This window comes from Leptinotarsa decemlineata, unplaced genomic scaffold, assembly GCF_025532065.1.
Source record: "Leptinotarsa decemlineata unplaced genomic scaffold, Ldec_3_MD MMD2_P_RNA_scaffold_9, whole genome shotgun sequence".
In the NCBI taxonomy this organism is placed as follows: domain Eukaryota; kingdom Metazoa; phylum Arthropoda; class Insecta; order Coleoptera; family Chrysomelidae; genus Leptinotarsa; species Leptinotarsa decemlineata.
Genome location: NW_027412536.1, coordinates 8908827 through 8928601, shown reverse-complemented (window position 1 = coordinate 8928601; position 19775 = coordinate 8908827). Strand labels below are relative to the sequence as shown.

Genomic DNA, 19775 nt, shown 5'->3' with positions numbered 1-19775 from the left:
TCTTCGAGTTAGTGAAGATGCATATTTTTCAATCAATGTGAACTCTGTATTTCTACAGGAGTATTTAGAACGTGAGAAATGTAATGTTTTTTTTTCCTTGATATAACAGATTGAAAATGTACAAGTATCTAGAAGATACAGTTATTTTTTTGGATTCATTTATTGAATTAGGATTCCCTTATATACAGGTTAGCTAACTTAAAATATAATATATCAGTGATACAAAATAATTTTATTAAAATGCCATCGTTATTCCATTTCAAAAATGGAAATTTTTTTATTCCTTGTATGAAAAATTATGTATCGTGTATTTCTGACTGTCATCCTAATGAGTTTGTTTTGACATTATATGTACATTATTTTCATTATTCAACCAAATAGTTAGTAATACATTTCGCATCGCACGCACGTCTCATATGAATCATCTGTTGTGAGTTGAAATGAATATGAATTTCACTATCATAATTACACTATCCATAATAATAATTATATGATTTCCATAATCATTTCCATACGTTATATGGGGTTTTTTATGCCAGCCAGAACGGATGGTGTTTCTAGACTAGCCCGTAATCGCAATAGATTCCCAGGAAAACCCGATAACTAGGAAAATTCTGGGCCAGTACATATGGCCTACATACCCCAGAAACATAGGAAGTGTAGGCCTCTCATACATTTTATTCATTCGGAATCTGAAATGTATTGAAAATTATATTTCAGAATGGCAGATCAGCTGAAATATATGGTGAAGTTCAGCGTAGGTCACATGTCCCTGATATGCGCAATGGTGTTTGGATGTATTGGAAATCAAATATTCAAAGTGAGTATATTTCAAAGCTTATCATCTCCTTGATGCATTAGATGACGACGATTCATGTTACTTATGTGAAATGACACTGAAATGAGTGCTTGAAACAGAGTCGCGAGCCGGCTCAAACCTGAAAGACGTCAATATGAGTATTTGAATGATGAATAAGAAAGCCATAACTATTGGCTAAAATTGTTTGCGAAACAAGTGTCACACCGGATGAATGGTTGATGACTGCAAATAGAGTAAATTGCTTTCAACATGAAGCAACACATTCTCAGAAGTTCAGTGAACAACTTTGTCAAATACAAATCTATAACGAGAAATCACACATTGAAACAGTATTTACTTTTGCAGTAGTCTGACTACCATATGTCTTATGTAATATCACTTCAAACCCAAAATGATGTATTTCAAGACCGGCCAAAACCCCAAGGCAACCTCAGCATCACCTCTCGGGTATTTTACTAGTGCCGTGTAACGCTAGTTGCACACACACCGATTTTGGACGGCCGACTTTGTACACCAAATTCCAATAGTGAACCACATGTGGAAACGGGACCTTGCACACACGTCGACCGGTGATCGTCGCCGGTAAAATACCGGTGAGCAGCCGTCCACTGCCACTGTCTCGCGGGCAGTACCGGGAAGTAGTGGCGTACATGACTAAATACACTCTTGCATACTCATCGCTTTTTTACCGACCATTCCAGTCTCGAATGCTCGGTGAAATTGTAGTTACTACGCATTAAACTTCGTTTTGGTAGTGCGTGCTAATTACGACAACAAAGCAACACATTGTTTGACCGATGAAAATCCGGTGAGTGTGCAAGCACCCCTACCAATAAAATATCGGTCGATTTTATACTGGCCGTCCAAAATCGGTGTATGTGCAACTAGCGTAACGAAGAATATGTCCCAGAGAGATTCTTCGAGGAGCGCAAACTCTCCGTACTAATACCATCCAGCCATGCCTACTGAAACTTCAATTGAAATCAATAATACATTATCAAAATACAAATATGGAACTTCCATCAATTTGCGATCTGATTCAATTTATTAAATCCTTTGCCACAACTGTGATGGGTAGAACGTTGACAGACCAGCTACGTTGTATGCTCGTTCTGTTCTGCAGCCTCAAGGACATCCTGTTATTGAATTTTGGGAGAATGCAGAAAAATGTATTTCGTATCATAACCGATAGTAACCGATACCTTTCATTGAGGCGTTTGCGAGACAGCAAAAATCGAGCCGATAACAAATTTTATAAGACGACTCGCATATAAACACTTCAAGTAGTTTCTCCCCAAAAGCCCACTGACTAGTGAGGTCACGACTATTAGATCTCACCATAATCAGCCCGGCTGACACGGTGGATTGATTTATGAGTCCTCGGAAATTTTTCACGAACGGCGCGGCGTGTAGAAGACCGCTAGTAAGTTCATGAATAAACTAGCAACGAAAACTCGTATCGATAGTTCTGTACTGGTTTTCATGAACTGTTTCCTGAAGTATCCGGTCAATTCTGATTGGAGACGCGAACATCACTTGTAACCTTGTTAGTCTGGAACAGAAAGGTTGCAGATTTGTCTCTCTTCTATAGATACTTTCACAGCAAGTGTTCAAGTGACTTTTAATTCCACCAAGAGCGGTACATATCAGAAATACCCGACGGACTTTGGTTGCCAATCGTTTCAACTGAGTTCACCTCGAACTCCACTGTTTAGGGGTTTAGGAGTTCATGTGGATTAAACTTCCTCAGAACGTTTTTCCGAATGGATTCAATTTTCAGCGATTCAAATCCAAGGTGAACCACTACTTTTCAACAGGCCCCGCTCTCAGAGCGCCTTAGGCTTTGTCCTGTAGTGCTTGTAGTTTGTCCTTGAAAAAACCATTGCGGTGACCATCTTTGAATGACTTCAACATTGATTACATGAAATGGTATGCAGGAGCCACATGAGTAATACAGATGAACGAAGTCATCATTTCTTGATGAATGCAACCCTCTAACATTGCGGGAGGCGTTCCTCAATGCCTCCTCTCAGTGGGGACGTGAGGGCACGTGTATAACAAAGAGAAAGTCCTTTACCCTCCACCCTTCCGGTGATGAACATTGGAATGTAGATATGATATTTTGAATTTTTAATAAAGGATTTTTAGCTTTGACTTTGGTTAAACGTCGAGGTTACTGAAAGACCGCATTCCCACTCATTGAAGTGACAGTTGACTACACTCAGCCAGATGTGTTCTCATCAACCATGTCTTATATAAAGGACACTTGATGAGTTGCAATTCAAGCTGAATTCTTGCCATAAGATATTTCTCTGAAAATAGCTTTCATATCTCAGTAGGCATTTTGCCTTATCGGAAAAGCTGACAAAAAATACTTCTGTAAGATTTATGCTTCTTTGCTTGACATTGTTGAAAAAAAATGTTATCAGTTTCATATTGCTAATATTTTTTCTATAATTTATTTTTCGGTTTGTGGAGAACTTAGGCTAGAATCATGACCTTGTAGTGGTTATTACCATATATACTTGGTAGATAAACAGAAAAAACAACTTTCGACAACTTCAACAAGAATATTTCACTGGACATGAATCATTAACAACTCAACTACAAATGATAACATGACAACTTAATTTTCATCGCCATAATACAGGGTGTATTTTCAACAATTCATCTGGATGAAATTATAATTTGAAATTTCCATATCCAATTCTATCAATTGAAAAGAATGCTGTTGTTTTGGTTTGGTAAATACCTCTGTCAAAATATCAACAGACATTTCATAGGTCGCAAATATTGTACTTCTGAATCTACATTTTCAAGTGCTTTCCGAATGAAATGATTCTAAATAACAATCTGCTTGCTCCTGACGTGGAATGTAGGATTTTCAGCAACTTTCTCAACTGCTATTCTGTCACTGAAAACTAAAATGAAAACTCTTTTTTTCTCCCCACCTTCATTTGTAACTAATGTTACTGCAGTTTTGTCCTATGAGGACATTTCGGAACAATTATAATGAATTGTAATTGTCTGTGGTCAAAAAAGATGGAAAGTTTTATTTCTCATTTTTCATCATGAACTCCTACCACGTAGTAACGGCTTCATTTATCAATTTATCGAAAACAAAAATTTCTGCTGATTTTTGAAACTCAACTCCGCTAGGAACCTACGATCATATATAACTTTCTTGGCGGAATATATCACAGTCATGTACTTCGCTTCAGTTGAAGATAATGCAACGGAATTTTGTTTTCTTGATTTTCATTATATGTATATATATATATATATATATATATATATATATATATATATATATATATATATATATATATATATATATATATATATATACCGCCAGCTATCAAAGTGAGGACACAGTTCAGTCCTAACCAAGTGAGGACCGGGTGAAGGAGTTGACTGGAAATGTTCTAACTTTTAACCTATCCGCGGCCTCTGTTTTCCAATTGAAAAATATACTCGTAAAAATCTGAATAGAAAAAGTTTTTTCTTCTTCAATATACATCTACAGAGTGAGGACTGTAGTATTCTCCTAGCGAAGTGAGGTCCGTATATATTTTTCAAAGATCCTAACAATGTGAGGACATATATACACGTATTAATTCATCATAAAGGCAAAGTGAGGTCCATCAAACGTTGCCGAGTTTTTCACATGTGAAACAGATGGATGCAAGGTGGATAAGAGATATGTATATTAGCGAAGATTCAAAGTTTGATTGTTGCGTCGTGGAAACCACTGCGTAATTCAAGTTAGTATTGATTAAAATAAACTAAAATATACATGTTGTTCATGTTTTGAGTATTTCAGTTTCACAAATACAATTTTCATGGTGGACAGAAAACCATAAATTTTGAATATGGTGAAAAATAATAACGAGGTTTTAGACCGGTTGTGGATTCCAAAATATGAAAGTACCAAGGGACTTGGCAGGAATGAGATCAATAGTCCAGTTCACATGTACCACTTTCTTCTAAAATTTTTATATAGTCTCCGAAAATTACGATCAAGGTGTCATTCAATTCACATTGTCACGCAGAAAATTTGAGGATAAGTTCGAAAAGGCACTGAAACAAATTACGAAAGTCATAAACAAAATAGTTAAAAAACTTGAGGTTTGGTTTTTTCTGAATATCTCGAACAGCACTCAAAATTTTTGAATTTTAAAAACAGATAAAAAAAAATCATCAAATATGCTAAAAAAAAAAAACATTTGACTCCCAGAGCAGTACCTCTACTATTTATCATTTTTACAGAGCCCTGAAACTAGAGCAAAAACGGGTAGCCTGGCTTTCGCGCGCGGGGCGTCAATCTGACACACCAACAACATTTTTTTCAACATAATAAATATGAAAATTAAGGAATGAAAAAATGCATGCAGTTTTGGAATACATCAATGAACAATAATCCGCGATAAAAAAAATTGCATCCCAATTTTTTCATTAATTATGCATTTGTTAGGTAATAAATAACTGTTAAATAACTAACTAAAACCCTACAATTGTTTCACTTCGTGAAGTTATTCTCAATAGGCTAACGATTAGATCGCCTCGCTCCGTTGCATTTACATGGGTGAATTTAAAAATATTTTTCGTTATATATTTATTGAATAAAATTATGATTTTCAGAGAAAAAATTTATTTATTGCTAAAAAATGCGTTCATTTATCAACAATGGTTTTTTGCGTCCAAATATCAAAATTAAGGAATCATTTTTTTTAAATCATGAATTCTATTGTTCTACAAAATTTAAAAAGAAATAGATTTTTAATTGTTCATTCAAAAAACAATTTGTTATAAATAAATTAGTTTTTTCTATTTATGTTTTTGATTGTTGTTGTTTATGAATAGAAAGTGGGCATGTCGATTTCCCTTGTGAAGTTGCTATACCAGGTAACAACGAAATCATTGTACACGGCGCCATTCAATTGTTCATGTAGTATTAGCGAAATTCATTAATAGTTTATGAAAAAATGAACAAATGAACAGATAATCAACTGCAACTGTAAGATAATTTATAGTTTAATAAAATTGCTCCGGAGTTCAATATCCGAATTCGCATTGTTTACTGAGCTGTAAGCCTGAAAAGTTGAAAAAACTCGAGGCAACCAAATGCCTAAAACAACAAATAAACAATAACTAAAAAATATATGCAAGGAAACATTTGGGAGATGATTCAATTATCTACAAAAATGATCTGAAAGTTTATTGTCGTATCTCTAATAATTTAAAAGTTATACGAGTATTAAAGTCAACAAATCAGCTGCTGCGACTTTTCAAAATTGAATAAATAATGGAAAAAAATTGTTTTAGGCATTTTTATGCTCGTAGTTATTTTTGTAATTTGTAGAACTTTCAAGGAGAAAATTGAGCTAAAATACTAATTGTTAAGTTAATAAACAATGGAATTGTTAATGAATTTTATTCTGTCATTTTGTAGAGAACTGTTAATTATGAATTTAGAAAAGAAAAAAATGCCCTAACTAATAATATAATTAGTGGATATATAAAAAAAACTATTATAAACAAAAAATACTATTCGTAAGAATTTTTTTCAATCATAATTGACAGTTAAAATAAACAAATGGAGATAGAAATTATTTGTTTCAGTTTATGAATATCTTTTATTGACATAAAAACGATAAAATAATGATGAATGAAGATACATTTTTTGTACAACATTATTGTGTCTTTTTTTTATTGTTTACTTTGAAAAATTATTATAAACGAAGTATTTTGTTAATTAACAATTGTCTAGATAATTGAAAAATTAACTTATATATATATATATATATATATATATATATATATATATATATATATATATATATATATATATATATATATATATATATATATATATATATATAAATTCCATGTACGATCTCCTATCATATGGACAACTTCCCCACCATGCATCAATTAAACTGTGACCCTTCTCGGCATCCAATTTATCCTAGATTGATTGTGCCATTCAGATAACGCAAAACACGCATTGTTGAATTATTCTGAATAACTTATAGCGAGTCCATTCGTTACTGATAAATATGATTAACATACAATCAACTCTCTGTATGTAAGTTTCATATCATCTTCGGTCATATTCTTTTCTTCAGTTTAACATGTATATCGCCAGCAGTATTGATTGGATTCGCTTCTGTTATCTGTCAAATCAAAAGAAAATATCATTAATTTACCTTTTCTGAGTGGAAACTATTCCATTTCTATTTCTGATGGCTCTGATGAGAAATTGACTCCACTATTTATCCTATAGAAGTATAATCGATTATATGAATGATTTCTTCCTCTCTTCCTTAATAATATAAACAGGGGTTGTTTGGGATTCAGATTCTTCGAAGTTTGACATCAGTTTCTTTCAGCAAGTTGTAAATCATATGAGGATTTCTTTCAAAAGACAAACGTTGTGATCATTATATTAATATACAATCATTCTTTCTACTTGTAACTTACTATTTTTAGAAGACTTATCATTTTGAATGATGCGTTCCAAAATTTGAACAAGGTTTTTGGGTGATGTCATAAATATTTTCTCTTTGAGACACCCAACAAGATAAACAGTTGCAACATCAAATTGGTTTACTTTTTTATTGTTGAAGTTTTGTTGATGCAGATATTGACATGAGAAGTGTCTTGTGGAACTTATTCGTGCTACAAAATAAATAGCTGACTTGGCAGGAATGAGATCAATAGTCCAGTTCACATGTACCACTTTCTTCTAAAATTTTTATATAGTCTCCGAAAATTACGATCAAGGTGTCATTCAATTCACATTGTCACGCAGAAAATTTGAGGATAAGTTCGAAAAGGCACTGAAACAAATTACGAAAGTCATAAACAAAATAGTTAAAAAACTTGAGGTTTGGTTTTTTCTGAATATCTCGAACAGCACTCAAAATTTTTGAATTTTAAAAACAGATAAAAAAAAATCATCAAATATGCTAAAAAAAAAAAACATTTGACTCCCAGAGCAGTACCTCTACTATTTATCATTTTTACAGAGCCCTGAAACTAGAGCAAAAACGGGTAGCCTGGCTTTCGCGCGCGGGGCGTCAATCTGACACACCAACAACATTTTTTTCAACATAATAAATATGAAAATTAAGGAATGAAAAAATGCATGCAGTTTTGGAATACATCAATGAACAATAATCCGCGATAAAAAAAAATTGCATCCCAATTTTTTCATTAATTATGCATTTGTTAGGTAATAAATAACTGTTAAATAACTAACTAAAACCCTACAATTGTTTCACTTCGTGAAGTTATTCTCAATAGGCTAACGATTAGATCGCCTCGCTCCGTTGCATTTACATGGGTGAATTTAAAAATATTTTTCGTTATATATTTATTGAATAAAATTATGATTTTCAGAGAAAAAATTTATTTATTGCTAAAAAATGCGTTCATTTATCAACAATGGTTTTTTGCGTCCAAATATCAAAATTAAGGAATCATTTTTTTTAAATCATGAATTCTATTGTTCTACAAAATTTAAAAAGAAATAGATTTTTAATTGTTCATTCAAAAAACAATTTGTTATAAATAAATTAGTTTTTTCTATTTATGTTTTTGATTGTTGTTGTTTATGAATAGAAAGTGGGCATGTCGATTTCCCTTGTGAAGTTGCTATACCAGGTAACAACGAAATCATTGTACACGGCGCCATTCAATTGTTCATGTAGTACGAAATTTGAAATTCGGAGTTCTTCGAAGCTGATATTTTTTATAATAAGCCTTGTGAAAATCTTCACAAGTCAAGAATTTCCAATAGGACTGTATATTTTTTTCAACCATTTGATCAGAAATAAAATTTTCTTTTCAACGATATAACACATATGGCCATTTTTATTTGAATATGGTGGTACTATGACGTCGAACAACTCTATATAAAGAGAAACTAATGACGAAATTTTTTCAGTTCTTCAATAAAAGTCAATGATTGAAATTTTTCACTTATCAACGAACTTTTTACTGAATTTTATTATATGCCAATTTTCACTTCATTGGTCTCAAAAATCTAAATAGGAAGTGGTATTTTCTGAACTTCGACATCGAAGTGTACCTTTTTTACTACAAAAAATGATACTGTGCTGTCCATTTATCTGTACCAGTGAAAAGTGTCATTTTTATGAATGAGAGCTTTGACACTTTCACTTTTTCACTGGCAGAGAAAAATAAACAGATTACTATCTGCGACACGTTTTTGTAGTATAAGAGAGTTATTTCGAAGTCGAAGTTCAAAAACTACTAATTTCTATTTAGATTCTCGAGATAAATGATGTTAACAATGGCGTTTAAAAAAAATTGATAAAAAGTACGTGTGTGAATTAAAAACTTCAATTTTCGATTTTTTATTCAAAAACCAAGAAAACTTCGATACGAAGGCGCAGAAGGGCCACATATTTTTATCATTTGTTTCTTGTAAATTACGACTTTGAATCTCGAAAGTCGAAATTTCGTGTTTGAAGTCGTAATTTAGAAATCACGAGATTTCTCGAAATTTCGAAAGAGAGAGAGAGTTGAAAATTTGAGATAAAAGTCGAAATTTCGAGATTGAAGTCGAAATTTCGAGAATAAAGTCGAAATTTCGAAATTCAAAGTCGTAATTTCCAAGAAACAAATAATAAAAATATGTGGCCCTTCTGCGCTTCCGTACTCCGACGTTAGCATCCTACATCGAGTTTGCAATATTTCTGTATGTTAGAAACAGTTTTGTGGATGAAATTGAACATTTTCAAAAACCAATGTAAAAGTCGGAGATTTTAATTATGTTGAATTTTTCATTTAGCTCTTCACCAAGAGCGATAAAACCAGTAAAAATATATTCGATTACTTATTCAAAACTCAACCATTCTTTGAAGTGGGAAATTCAACATACTCAACTGATGTGATTATCAAAAATTACAGCTAATACGAAAACAACAAATGGTATAGAATGAGTTGAATCAGTAATTTCACATTCGAATACAGGACCATTTTGTTGTCTCTTTAATTTCACAACCATTGGTATTAACTGTAATCAATCATTTAGTCTGGGCTTTAAGTTTAGATTCGTATTGAATGGACATACTTTTAGTAAAATTGAGTGGTTAGGCTCATTCGATCCGGAATATTGTCTAGATCATCGTGAAGAAAAAAGTAAATTAGTTCATACAAATTCTAAAAGTTATAAACAAATGAAGACCCTACAAAGCAGTGTTCGGTTTTGTTGTTTATAGTTCGTAAACTATTAATATTTTTGAATTTTGAGAAAAATTCCTTGAAGAGGAGGAAATTTACTGAAATTATCTTTCAAATGTCATCTCGCATATATTTCTTAGTTATTGTTATTTTGTTGTTTTAAGAATTTGTTTATAAAAATTAACGATTTCCTCGGGTTTTCACAAATTTTCAGGCTTACAGCTCAGTGAATAATGCCAATTCGGATATTGAACTTCAGAGCAATTTTGTTATCGATGTGGAAATGAAAATAATGACTCTGATGATGGAGATGAGGATTCCGAATACGGCATGGTCACTGATCAACAAAATAAAAAAAGTCAGCTTATCAAAAAATTATTAACGGAATCTTCGGAGCAGATTCAGACGAAAAAGAAATGGAAGAATCTAGAGATCAAGAAGAAGATGAAGCAGAAGAGAAAGAAGAGCAAAAAATCGAAAACCTCCCGGGTAACAAATGAAAAAGAATAGCACGTTCACTTCCAAACCTAGATATTGCAAGTACATACTTCAAAAACTTCCCCCACAAAAAACACAGGAAAAGACAAAATTAATAAAATAAATTGACTGCTTCATTATTCTTTTATTGTTCATATAATAAAAACGAATATTTTCGACGCTAATTGTGATATTACAATTGAAATTCTGTATTTGAAAGGAATAAACTGCTTTCAGTTATATAAATATCATATCTACTCCCAAAATTTAGCGAAATTCATTAATAGTTTATGAAAAAATGAACAAATGAACAGATAATCAACTGCAACTGTAAGATAATTTATAGTTTAATAAAATTGCTCCGGAGTTCAATATCCGAATTCGCATTGTTTACTGAGCTGTAAGCCTGAAAAGTTGAAAAAACTCGAGGCAACCAAATGCCTAAAACAACAAATAAACAATAACTAAAAAATATATGCAAGGAAACATTTGGGAGATGATTCAATTATCTACAAAAATGATCTGAAAGTTTATTGTCGTATCTCTAATAATTTAAAAGTTATACGAGTATTAAAGTCAACAAATCAGCTGCTGCGACTTTTCAAAATTGAATAAATAATGGAAAAAAATTGTTTTAGGCATTTTTATGCTCGTAGTTATTTTTGTAATTTGTATAACTTTCAAGGAGAAAATTGAGCTAAAATACTAATTGTTAAGTTAATAAACAATGGAATTGTTAATGAATTTTATTCTGTCATTTTGTAGAGAACTGTTAATTATGAATTTAGAAAAGAAAAAAATGCCCTAACTAATAATATAATTAGTGGATATATAAAAAAACTATTATAAACAAAAAATACTATTCGTAAGAATTTTTTTCAATCATAATTGACAGTTAAAATAAACAAATGGAGATAGAAATTATTTGTTTCAGTTTATGAATATCTTTTATTGACATAAAAACGATAAAATAATGATGAATGAAGATACATTTTTTGTACAACATTATTGTGTCTTTTTTTTATTGTTTACTTTGAAAAATTATTATAAACGAAGTATTTTGTTAATTAACAATTGTCTAGATAATTGAAAAATTAACTTATATATATATATATATATATATATATATATATATATATATATATATATATATATATATATATATATATATATATATATATATATATATATATATAAATTCCATGTACGATCTCCTATCATATGGACAACTTCCCCACCATGCATCAATTAAACTGTGACCCTTCTCGGCATCCAATTTATCCTAGATTGATTGTGCCATTCAGATAACGCAAAACACGCATTGTTGAATTATTCTGAATAACTTATAGCGAGTCCATTCGTTACTGATAAATATGATTAACATACAATCAACTCTCTGTATGTAAGTTTCATATCATCTTCGGTCATATTCTTTTCTTCAGTTTAACATGTATATCGCCAGCAGTATTGATTGGATTCGCTTCTGTTATCTGTCAAATCAAAAGAAAATATCATTAATTTACCTTTTCTGAGTGGAAACTATTCCATTTCTATTTCTGATGGCTCTGATGAGAAATTGACTCCACTATTTATCCTATAGAAGTATAATCGATTATATGAATGATTTCTTCCTCTCTTCCTTAATAATATAAACAGGGGTTGTTTGGGATTCAGATTCTTCGAAGTTTGACATCAGTTTCTTTCAGCAAGTTGTAAATCATATGAGGATTTCTTTCAAAAGACAAACGTTGTGATCATTATATTAATATACAATCATTCTTTCTACTTGTAACTTACTATTTTTAGAAGACTTATCATTTTGAATGATGCGTTCCAAAATTTGAACAAGGTTTTTGGGTGATGTCATAAATATTTTCTCTTTGAGACACCCAACAAGATAAACAGTTGCAACATCAAATTGGTTTACTTTTTTATTGTTGAAGTTTTGTTGATGCAGATATTGACATGAGAAGTGTCTTGTGGAACTTATTCGTGCTACAAAATAAATAGCTGATCAATCGAAAATATTTCCGGTTTTTCACGTATAGTCAGTGGGCATACTTGAAGACTGGCTATAAATCAAATCATCTAAAAGAACAATTCGTTCAGGCCAGTCTCAACACCCTACACAGTAGGTTAATGGACTGACACCTATCAGAAAACAACTACTCCCCTGGCTAATACCACGAAGGGCGTTGGATTATATCCGACAGGTGTCAGTGCAGGATTCTTCACTGAAGTTATTCCTGCATATGCTGTTGGCGATACAACTGCCGCGATAGAACGAATTGTTCTTTTAGATGATTTGATTTATAGCCAGTCTTCAAGTATGCCCACTGACTATACGTGAAAGATTTCTTTCCTTTTACGAGGAATTGGGCAAATTTGGATATGCAGTTGGTTACCTCGTTCACAGGCAGATGGAGCGACGACAAACATGTTGTTTGTTGTAGTCTTCAGCTTAGTTCGAGGAATGATACTCTGACGGAATTCGATTTTCAATTATCGGAAATCATCGACTTTATGTTGATGATATACACTACCTTGCACTGACGAGTGGCCAAACAGCCCGAAACCGGTCTGCAAGTGTGTTCCAATAATTGAAAATCTATTGCGGCAGTTGGCCACACTGACGAGTGGCCAAACAGCCCGAAACCGGTCTGCAAGTGTGTTCCAATAATTGAAAATCTATTGCGGCAGTTGTATCGCCAACAGCATATGCAGGAATAACTTCAGTAAAGAATCCTGCACTGACACCTGTCGGATATAATCCAACGCCCTTCGTGGTATTAGCCAGGGGAGTAGTTGTTTTCTGATAGGTGTCAGTCCATTAACCTACTGTGTAGGGTGTTGAGACTGGCCTGAACGAATTGTTCTTTTAGATGATTTGATTTATAGCCAGTCTTCAAGTATGCCCACTGACTATACGTGAAAGATTTCTTTCCTTTTACGAGGAATTGGGCAAATTTGGATATGCAGTTGGTTACCTCGTTCACAGGCAGATGGAGCGACGACAAACATGTTGTTTGTTGTAGTCTTCAGCTTAGTTCGAGGAATGATACTCTGACGGAATTCGATTTTCAATTATCGGAAATCATCGACTTCATGTTGATGATATACACTACCTTGCACTGACGAGTGGCCAAACAGCCCGAAACCGGTCTGCAAGTGTGTTCCAATAATTGAAAATCTATTGCGGCAGTTGTATCGCCAACAGCATATGCAGGAATAACTTCAGTGAAGAATCCTGCACTGACACCTGTCGGATATAATCCAACGCCCTTCGTGGTATTAGCCAGGGGAGTAGTTGTTTTCTGATAGGTGTCAGTCCATTAACCTACTGTGTAGGGTGTTGAGACTGGCCTGAACAAATTGTTCTTTTAGATGATTTGATATTTCCGGTTGCTGATGTGAACCTTGAGCCACCAAGAAAGCATTCCTTTTTTTCAGTGTACCATCAGATTCATATTCATTTCTTGATATAATCCAACTACTAATTACATGATGATTTTTGATCCGGTCAGATAATTGCCAGGGATCATTTTCAAGACCGACCAAATCTCAGATGCTATAGCATCATACCAATCATTCGACTTGAGGGTGTTCAATGTTTGTTTCATGGAAACCTTCGACAGAAACAAGTATTCAAATTTTTCTGAATAAATTTGCAGATTATTTGAAGTATTCGCCATTTCAACAGTACTTGATTTACTTTAGTATACCTTCCGTGCTCTTCGCCTCGAACTAGTTCTGATGATATTGGTCTTTCTTGTTCTCTACTGATAGTTGGTACTTCCTGTGCTGTAAAATGATGTTCGGTGTTCTCTTCTACAAAACTGTGTTCGAACTCTAAGATTTCTATTTCCGAATGATTGTACTTCGTCTACGTAGACTGATATTTCTGGTGTTTTACTTTAGGCACAACATCGATATTTCTAGTCTTCGGAACTTCCTCAAATTACAAATCTCTTGTGATTTCTATTTCTTTTTCATGGATCAATCAAACTCTGTAACCCTTGATTCTGAGTAACCAAAAAATACATCCTCCTTGCTCTTCAAGTTGACTTGTAGGTTCTCTATTCAAGCAGAAAAATTCACAACCATATGATCTGAGGTGACTCACATCAGGTTATTGCCATGTTCAGGCTCCAAATGGGGTCATACCGTTGGAAATTTTTGTAGGAGTTCTATTCCTGATATAGATGACAGTATTTACAGTTTCCTCACAGAAAAATAAAAAAGACCTGACTGCACGAGAAGACATCTGGCGGCATCTAACAGAGTACAATTATTTCATCCTGCAATCCCGTATTGTTCCATGCTCAGTGAGATGATCAATAAATTTTTTGCTAGTGTTCTCTTTTCCATTGCCCGTGTGTGAACATATCACTCTTCTGTTTCTCCGGTTTTCCATGACAGCTATATGACCTTTCGTCAATAGAAATATTTCGCTCTTTGATCTTATGACCATCACTCCACACCATTCCGAATGATCATCAATGAATTTATTGAAGCATTTCGCTCGACTCCTGGATTCATTTCGCATTGGTCCGCAAACATCCAAATGAATCATTTGTAGTAACTTGGATTTTTGCTACACGCGTATTTACTTGATAAACAATCAGAAGAGACAATTTCAACAAGAATTATGTTTTACTTGACATATATTATCAAAAATTCACCTTCATATATTAACATGACAACAATATTCATCGCTACGATACAGGGTTGAGTTCCAACACAGTTTTACTTACTAATTATAACAATTTATAAATTTAGTGTTTTCTTATACAAATAAAATGTCAAAAATTTTTTTCAAATTAACCCATTTACTAGATTTTTGTTCACTTATTTCCACTAAATATTTGTTGGACGTGGCGGATATTCAATGGAAAATCCAAATAAAACATTATTGTTAGATTTTCACTCTACAGTTTACAAAATCATAACATGTGTTTTATCATATTCAAACATTTCTATAATGGTGTATGGAAGTGACAATTTCACGATAAGGTGTTACTTGGATCATTACCACCAGTGTTAATTAAACTATTTCTATAGTGTTACCTTACTCTGGTTGTGTTAGACTCCCTGTTGAATTTCAATTTCCATAGTACAAGATGATGACCAATCATGGTTTGAAAATTCAAATGTTTTAAATTTTGTGTATTCATTGAGGTTATGAATCTGCATATCAGCTCTATCTTCAACAACTCCAAGCAGTAGGAATATTTTTATCTTCTTTTACATATGCTGTTTACCAAATATCATATTTAACAAGGCTAGTCTTTGAGTTATAACATTGTTAGTACATATATAATGATTTTTGCTTTTTTCTGTCGATGAAAGTTATTCCCAAATAACTGAACAGAGTGGCCTCAGATTGATATTTACCCTAATGACATTTGTTATTACCTTCGCATAGAATAAAACCCGTGCATATTTCAGTAATTGACATACCACAAACAATATTCTGTGTAGCATATAATTGAATGCTCATGCAAACTGCATCATTTCCGTTTTCCACTAGTGCTTTTAGAATTCCCGAAAGTTATTTCGTAGGCTCCATATTGATCTCTTCTTGAAGCTCACAATTCAAATTTGCATAAGTGACATCTACCTGATGAATATGAATTCCGTAGCGAGCTGCTTAAGCTGTAGCTGATCTTATTGAACTCAAACGAGCAACGGGAGCAATCTTCTGATTAAAATGTATATGCTACTAATCGGACTTCTTTTGGATCGAGGGTGCCATGTGCTTTATATTTGTTCCTCAAGCCGATTCTATAACGATCTACAGGTCTCCATGTATCATCTTTTATTTTTGACTTGATTTCTTCTCCCATCGAACTGTACCATTGATCAGTCTCGGTTCCAGTTGAAGCTTATTTCATAGTTTCTTCAGCGACAAAAGTTTGTTCTTTTTCGTCAGTATTCATGGTAATTGGTGGTAACTGCTGACATTCTTCTCGAAGTCTACCTCTAGATCCAGACCTGATTATTTTCGGTCTATCAGGACCTCGTCTAGATTGTGATGACTCCGTAATTGAATCTTCATTGAAATCTGGCAAGTTTTCAATTTCATGTGCTTTTTTCTCAACTTCTCCTTCTCTCTCCTCTGATTTGACATTGGTTATATTTTCTAGAATTTTCATCTCAATGTTCAAAGTGAGATTTTCCAAGCAAATTTTTATTTCTTAGAATACGATATATCATCTGGAAAGAAATCGGAGAATTCATCGTTAGAGATCTCCGATTTCTCCAACAATTTCATATTTCGAATAATTTCAAATTTCTCTTCAGATGATATACAAAATCGATAACCTTTCGGTTGTTCCGTTGTGCCTTCTTTACATTTTGATTTATCATCACCAGGTCTATTCAAGGTATATACTGAACAATCAAATTCCTTCAAGTAGCTGATATCAGGCTGTTGTCCTGTCCATTCTTCATATGGCGTTTTTCCTTCAAGGCTTGTTGTTGGACAAAAATTCCATATATAATTTGCCGTATTCACTGCTTCAGCCCAGAATAATGATGGTAGATCAGTCTCCATAAAAATGTGCAGTTTTGATGAGAGGTATGTTTTTCTTCTCGGCTGCACCATTCTGTTTTGGACTGTGCGATACTGTTTAACATCGCACTTATATGAGCATTTCTTGTGGCTCTCAGAAGGTCCGTAATACTCAAAAGTCCGAGTTGACGATGCCATTTCGCAAAAGTTTCTGAAGGCGTACGCGAAATTCTTCCAGAATTAGATAAAATTTCACTTGAAGTCGTCTCTTGCTCACAAACGCATCACAAATTAACAACACAATTCTTGTCAAAAAACCAACGCATTGTTTTTTTAAAAGACAATTTCAAAACCATTGTTGGTAATTTTCTCAACTGACAAAAAATTAGTTCGCAGTTGGAGAATGTGAGCTGTGAGCGGAACTGTTTCTTTCGCGATCATTTCTGAGGATACATTTGTAGCAAGATTCAATTTTCCATGATGAGAATCAGTGTACTCAAAAATATTTTGCAACTCATTGCAAAAATGCGGAATAGCGCCACTGTGTAGGCACCTTTTCTGTCTATATTCGGGTAAACTAACTTGAAATGTATCTGAAGTATATAAAGTAACATCTTCAGCACTTTCAGCAAAAGGTCTTCCATATTTTTATCTCGTTTACATTCCGAATATCCATTTCCTACTCTTTCGCACCTGTGGCATCGATAATTGAATGTACTGCTATCATCCACAGTAACTTGTTCTGATGTCTCCATTTGGTATACTTTTTGTAAGCGAACATAGCATTTTTCATTTCAGTTGTAGTGTCATTTTTTCGACTACCAATTTTCTAGATAATTCTGATGCGTAAGAATTCTGAAGTGGGCATTTCATCTCTTGACTCTATTGCTAATAGATCTGAGTTTATTTCCACCTCCATTCCATTCAACTCGTTCAATGCTTCAAAAAATTAAAAAATGTGTTCTCGAACATCATTGCAATGCCTTCCAACATTCGTTGCAATGTGAGTTGTTTCAAAAGTGTTGCCTCTCTAGCAGGTCCTTTGGATTGATAAATATTCTTCAGTTTCTGCCAGACATCGTGTGAAGAAGCTCTTGATTTGTTCTCTAGTTCCTTGGCACTAATCGATAGTATTGTATATGATTTTGCTTTGGCATCATTTCTCAACCATGATTTCAACTCATCTTTGGATTTTTCATCATTGATAAAATCAACATCGGTTTAGGGAGATCGCCGCTAACATAAGCCCAAGCGTCGTTTCCAATCAGCAAAGCCTCCATCTGCGTCTTCCATGTGTCATAATTTTTCTTATCGAGAGATCAGATCCCGCATCTATTCGGAATACTCATAATGAACGAAAAATAGCACACAAGCAATGAAAATAATTATTGTGTTCAAATTTTCACTAACACTGACATTTCCTCTATTCGTGAGCCCGTAACCTGTTGACCAGAGAGTTTGGGTAGTAAAACTATCAGTAAACGACTTGAAGAAGAAACTTCAATAAACGTGATTACTTTACAAAAGACAACTATTTTTGACTATCTACAACAAACTTGACAGCTCAGTCATATCCGCAATACTCTGATATAAATACAAAAAGTTCGCCCGTACACGAGCCACATTTTGCGGTCGGATCGACCACACAGTTGCCGTCGCGTTCCAATGAACTCAAGCCGCTCATAAGAAATACTGTACTACACGTACACTGGCGTTTACAAAAGTCAAAATGGGCGTCTGCAGTCAACTTGCTGCTGATCTCCGCCGAGATATCATCGCGGCATCTGCCGTACACTAACCACAAACTTGCAGTCGTACCCAACCGCGTACACCGTCGTGTACTTTTTCTCATATTGGTCTCACAGCATTCAATTTTTGATGTCAGTTGCCTCAACTACAAGTGTGGTTTATATGACCGCAAGTCGACCACAAAAATGTGGTTGGGTCAACCGCGAAATGCAGTCAACGTGGCCACAATGTTGTGATTGCCTCAACTGCAAATATGTGGTCCGTGTACGGCCGGACAAACAGTGGCACCTACGGCCTGATGATTTCGACAATTGCGGAACTAGTCAAATATTTCACCCATGCTCAATCACTAAAGAGATGGGATGGAATCCTGGAAAGGACAGGATGGACGATGTCCTAGGAGGACATCTCCTCGAAAGGATGTACAATGGGTCACATGTGGCCTAAGTGCTGTGGGCTTACCCTCCCTATTCTACAGAACAGATATATATATATATATATATATATATATATATATATATATATATATATATATATATATATACAGTGCTTTTCAGATAAAAGTATCCACCTTTAAACCTTTAATAACTTTTGTAATACTGGTATCTAGGAAAAATCCAAAAACACGTCAATTTATTTTGGAAGGGGCAAGCATTATGGCTTAGTTAAATTTACTGGAGAAGCCACCCCCTCACCCCTAGCATCATCCTTTTTTTTTAATTACTTCTCATATTTTTTATGTAAAATTTGGATACTCCTCTTTGAGCTGATTTCAAAAATGTATAATACTTGTAGGTTAAAGTGGTTAGTCTATGAGATAAACAATTTTTCTTTTAATAGCACAAATTTTACTTATTTTTAACTTTTACCTTATTTGCCTGTAATAAAATGGGTTGTATTTATTATGAAGTTACAATAAGTGTTCAAAATGAGTACCATTCACTTCCATACAATGGTATAATTTATTTTGAAATGCCTCTCTGACATTGCCCTCATCTGCCC

The 19775-nt window shown here is 33.6% G+C and overlaps 1 protein-coding gene and 1 long non-coding RNA gene across 2 annotated transcripts in view; one reads left to right on the top strand and one right to left on the bottom strand.

Moving 5' to 3' along the window:
• The window catches only part of LOC111506454 (odorant receptor 67c), a 41993-nt gene that overhangs the window by 8971 nt on the left and 13247 nt on the right, over positions 1 to 19775 (top strand). The window contains exon 3 of the mRNA XM_074170561.1: positions 721 to 820. Coding sequence (XP_074026662.1) covers positions 721 to 820 — 100 coding nt within the window. The remainder of the gene's footprint in view (positions 1 to 720; positions 821 to 19775) is intronic.
• On the bottom strand, positions 11822 to 18560 carry LOC141480512 (uncharacterized). The gene is made up of 3 exons (XR_012464391.1): positions 13927 to 18560; positions 12308 to 12505; positions 11822 to 12241 (listed from the first exon to the last, which is right to left on the bottom strand). It is a non-coding gene; the product is annotated as an uncharacterized lncRNA (long non-coding RNA).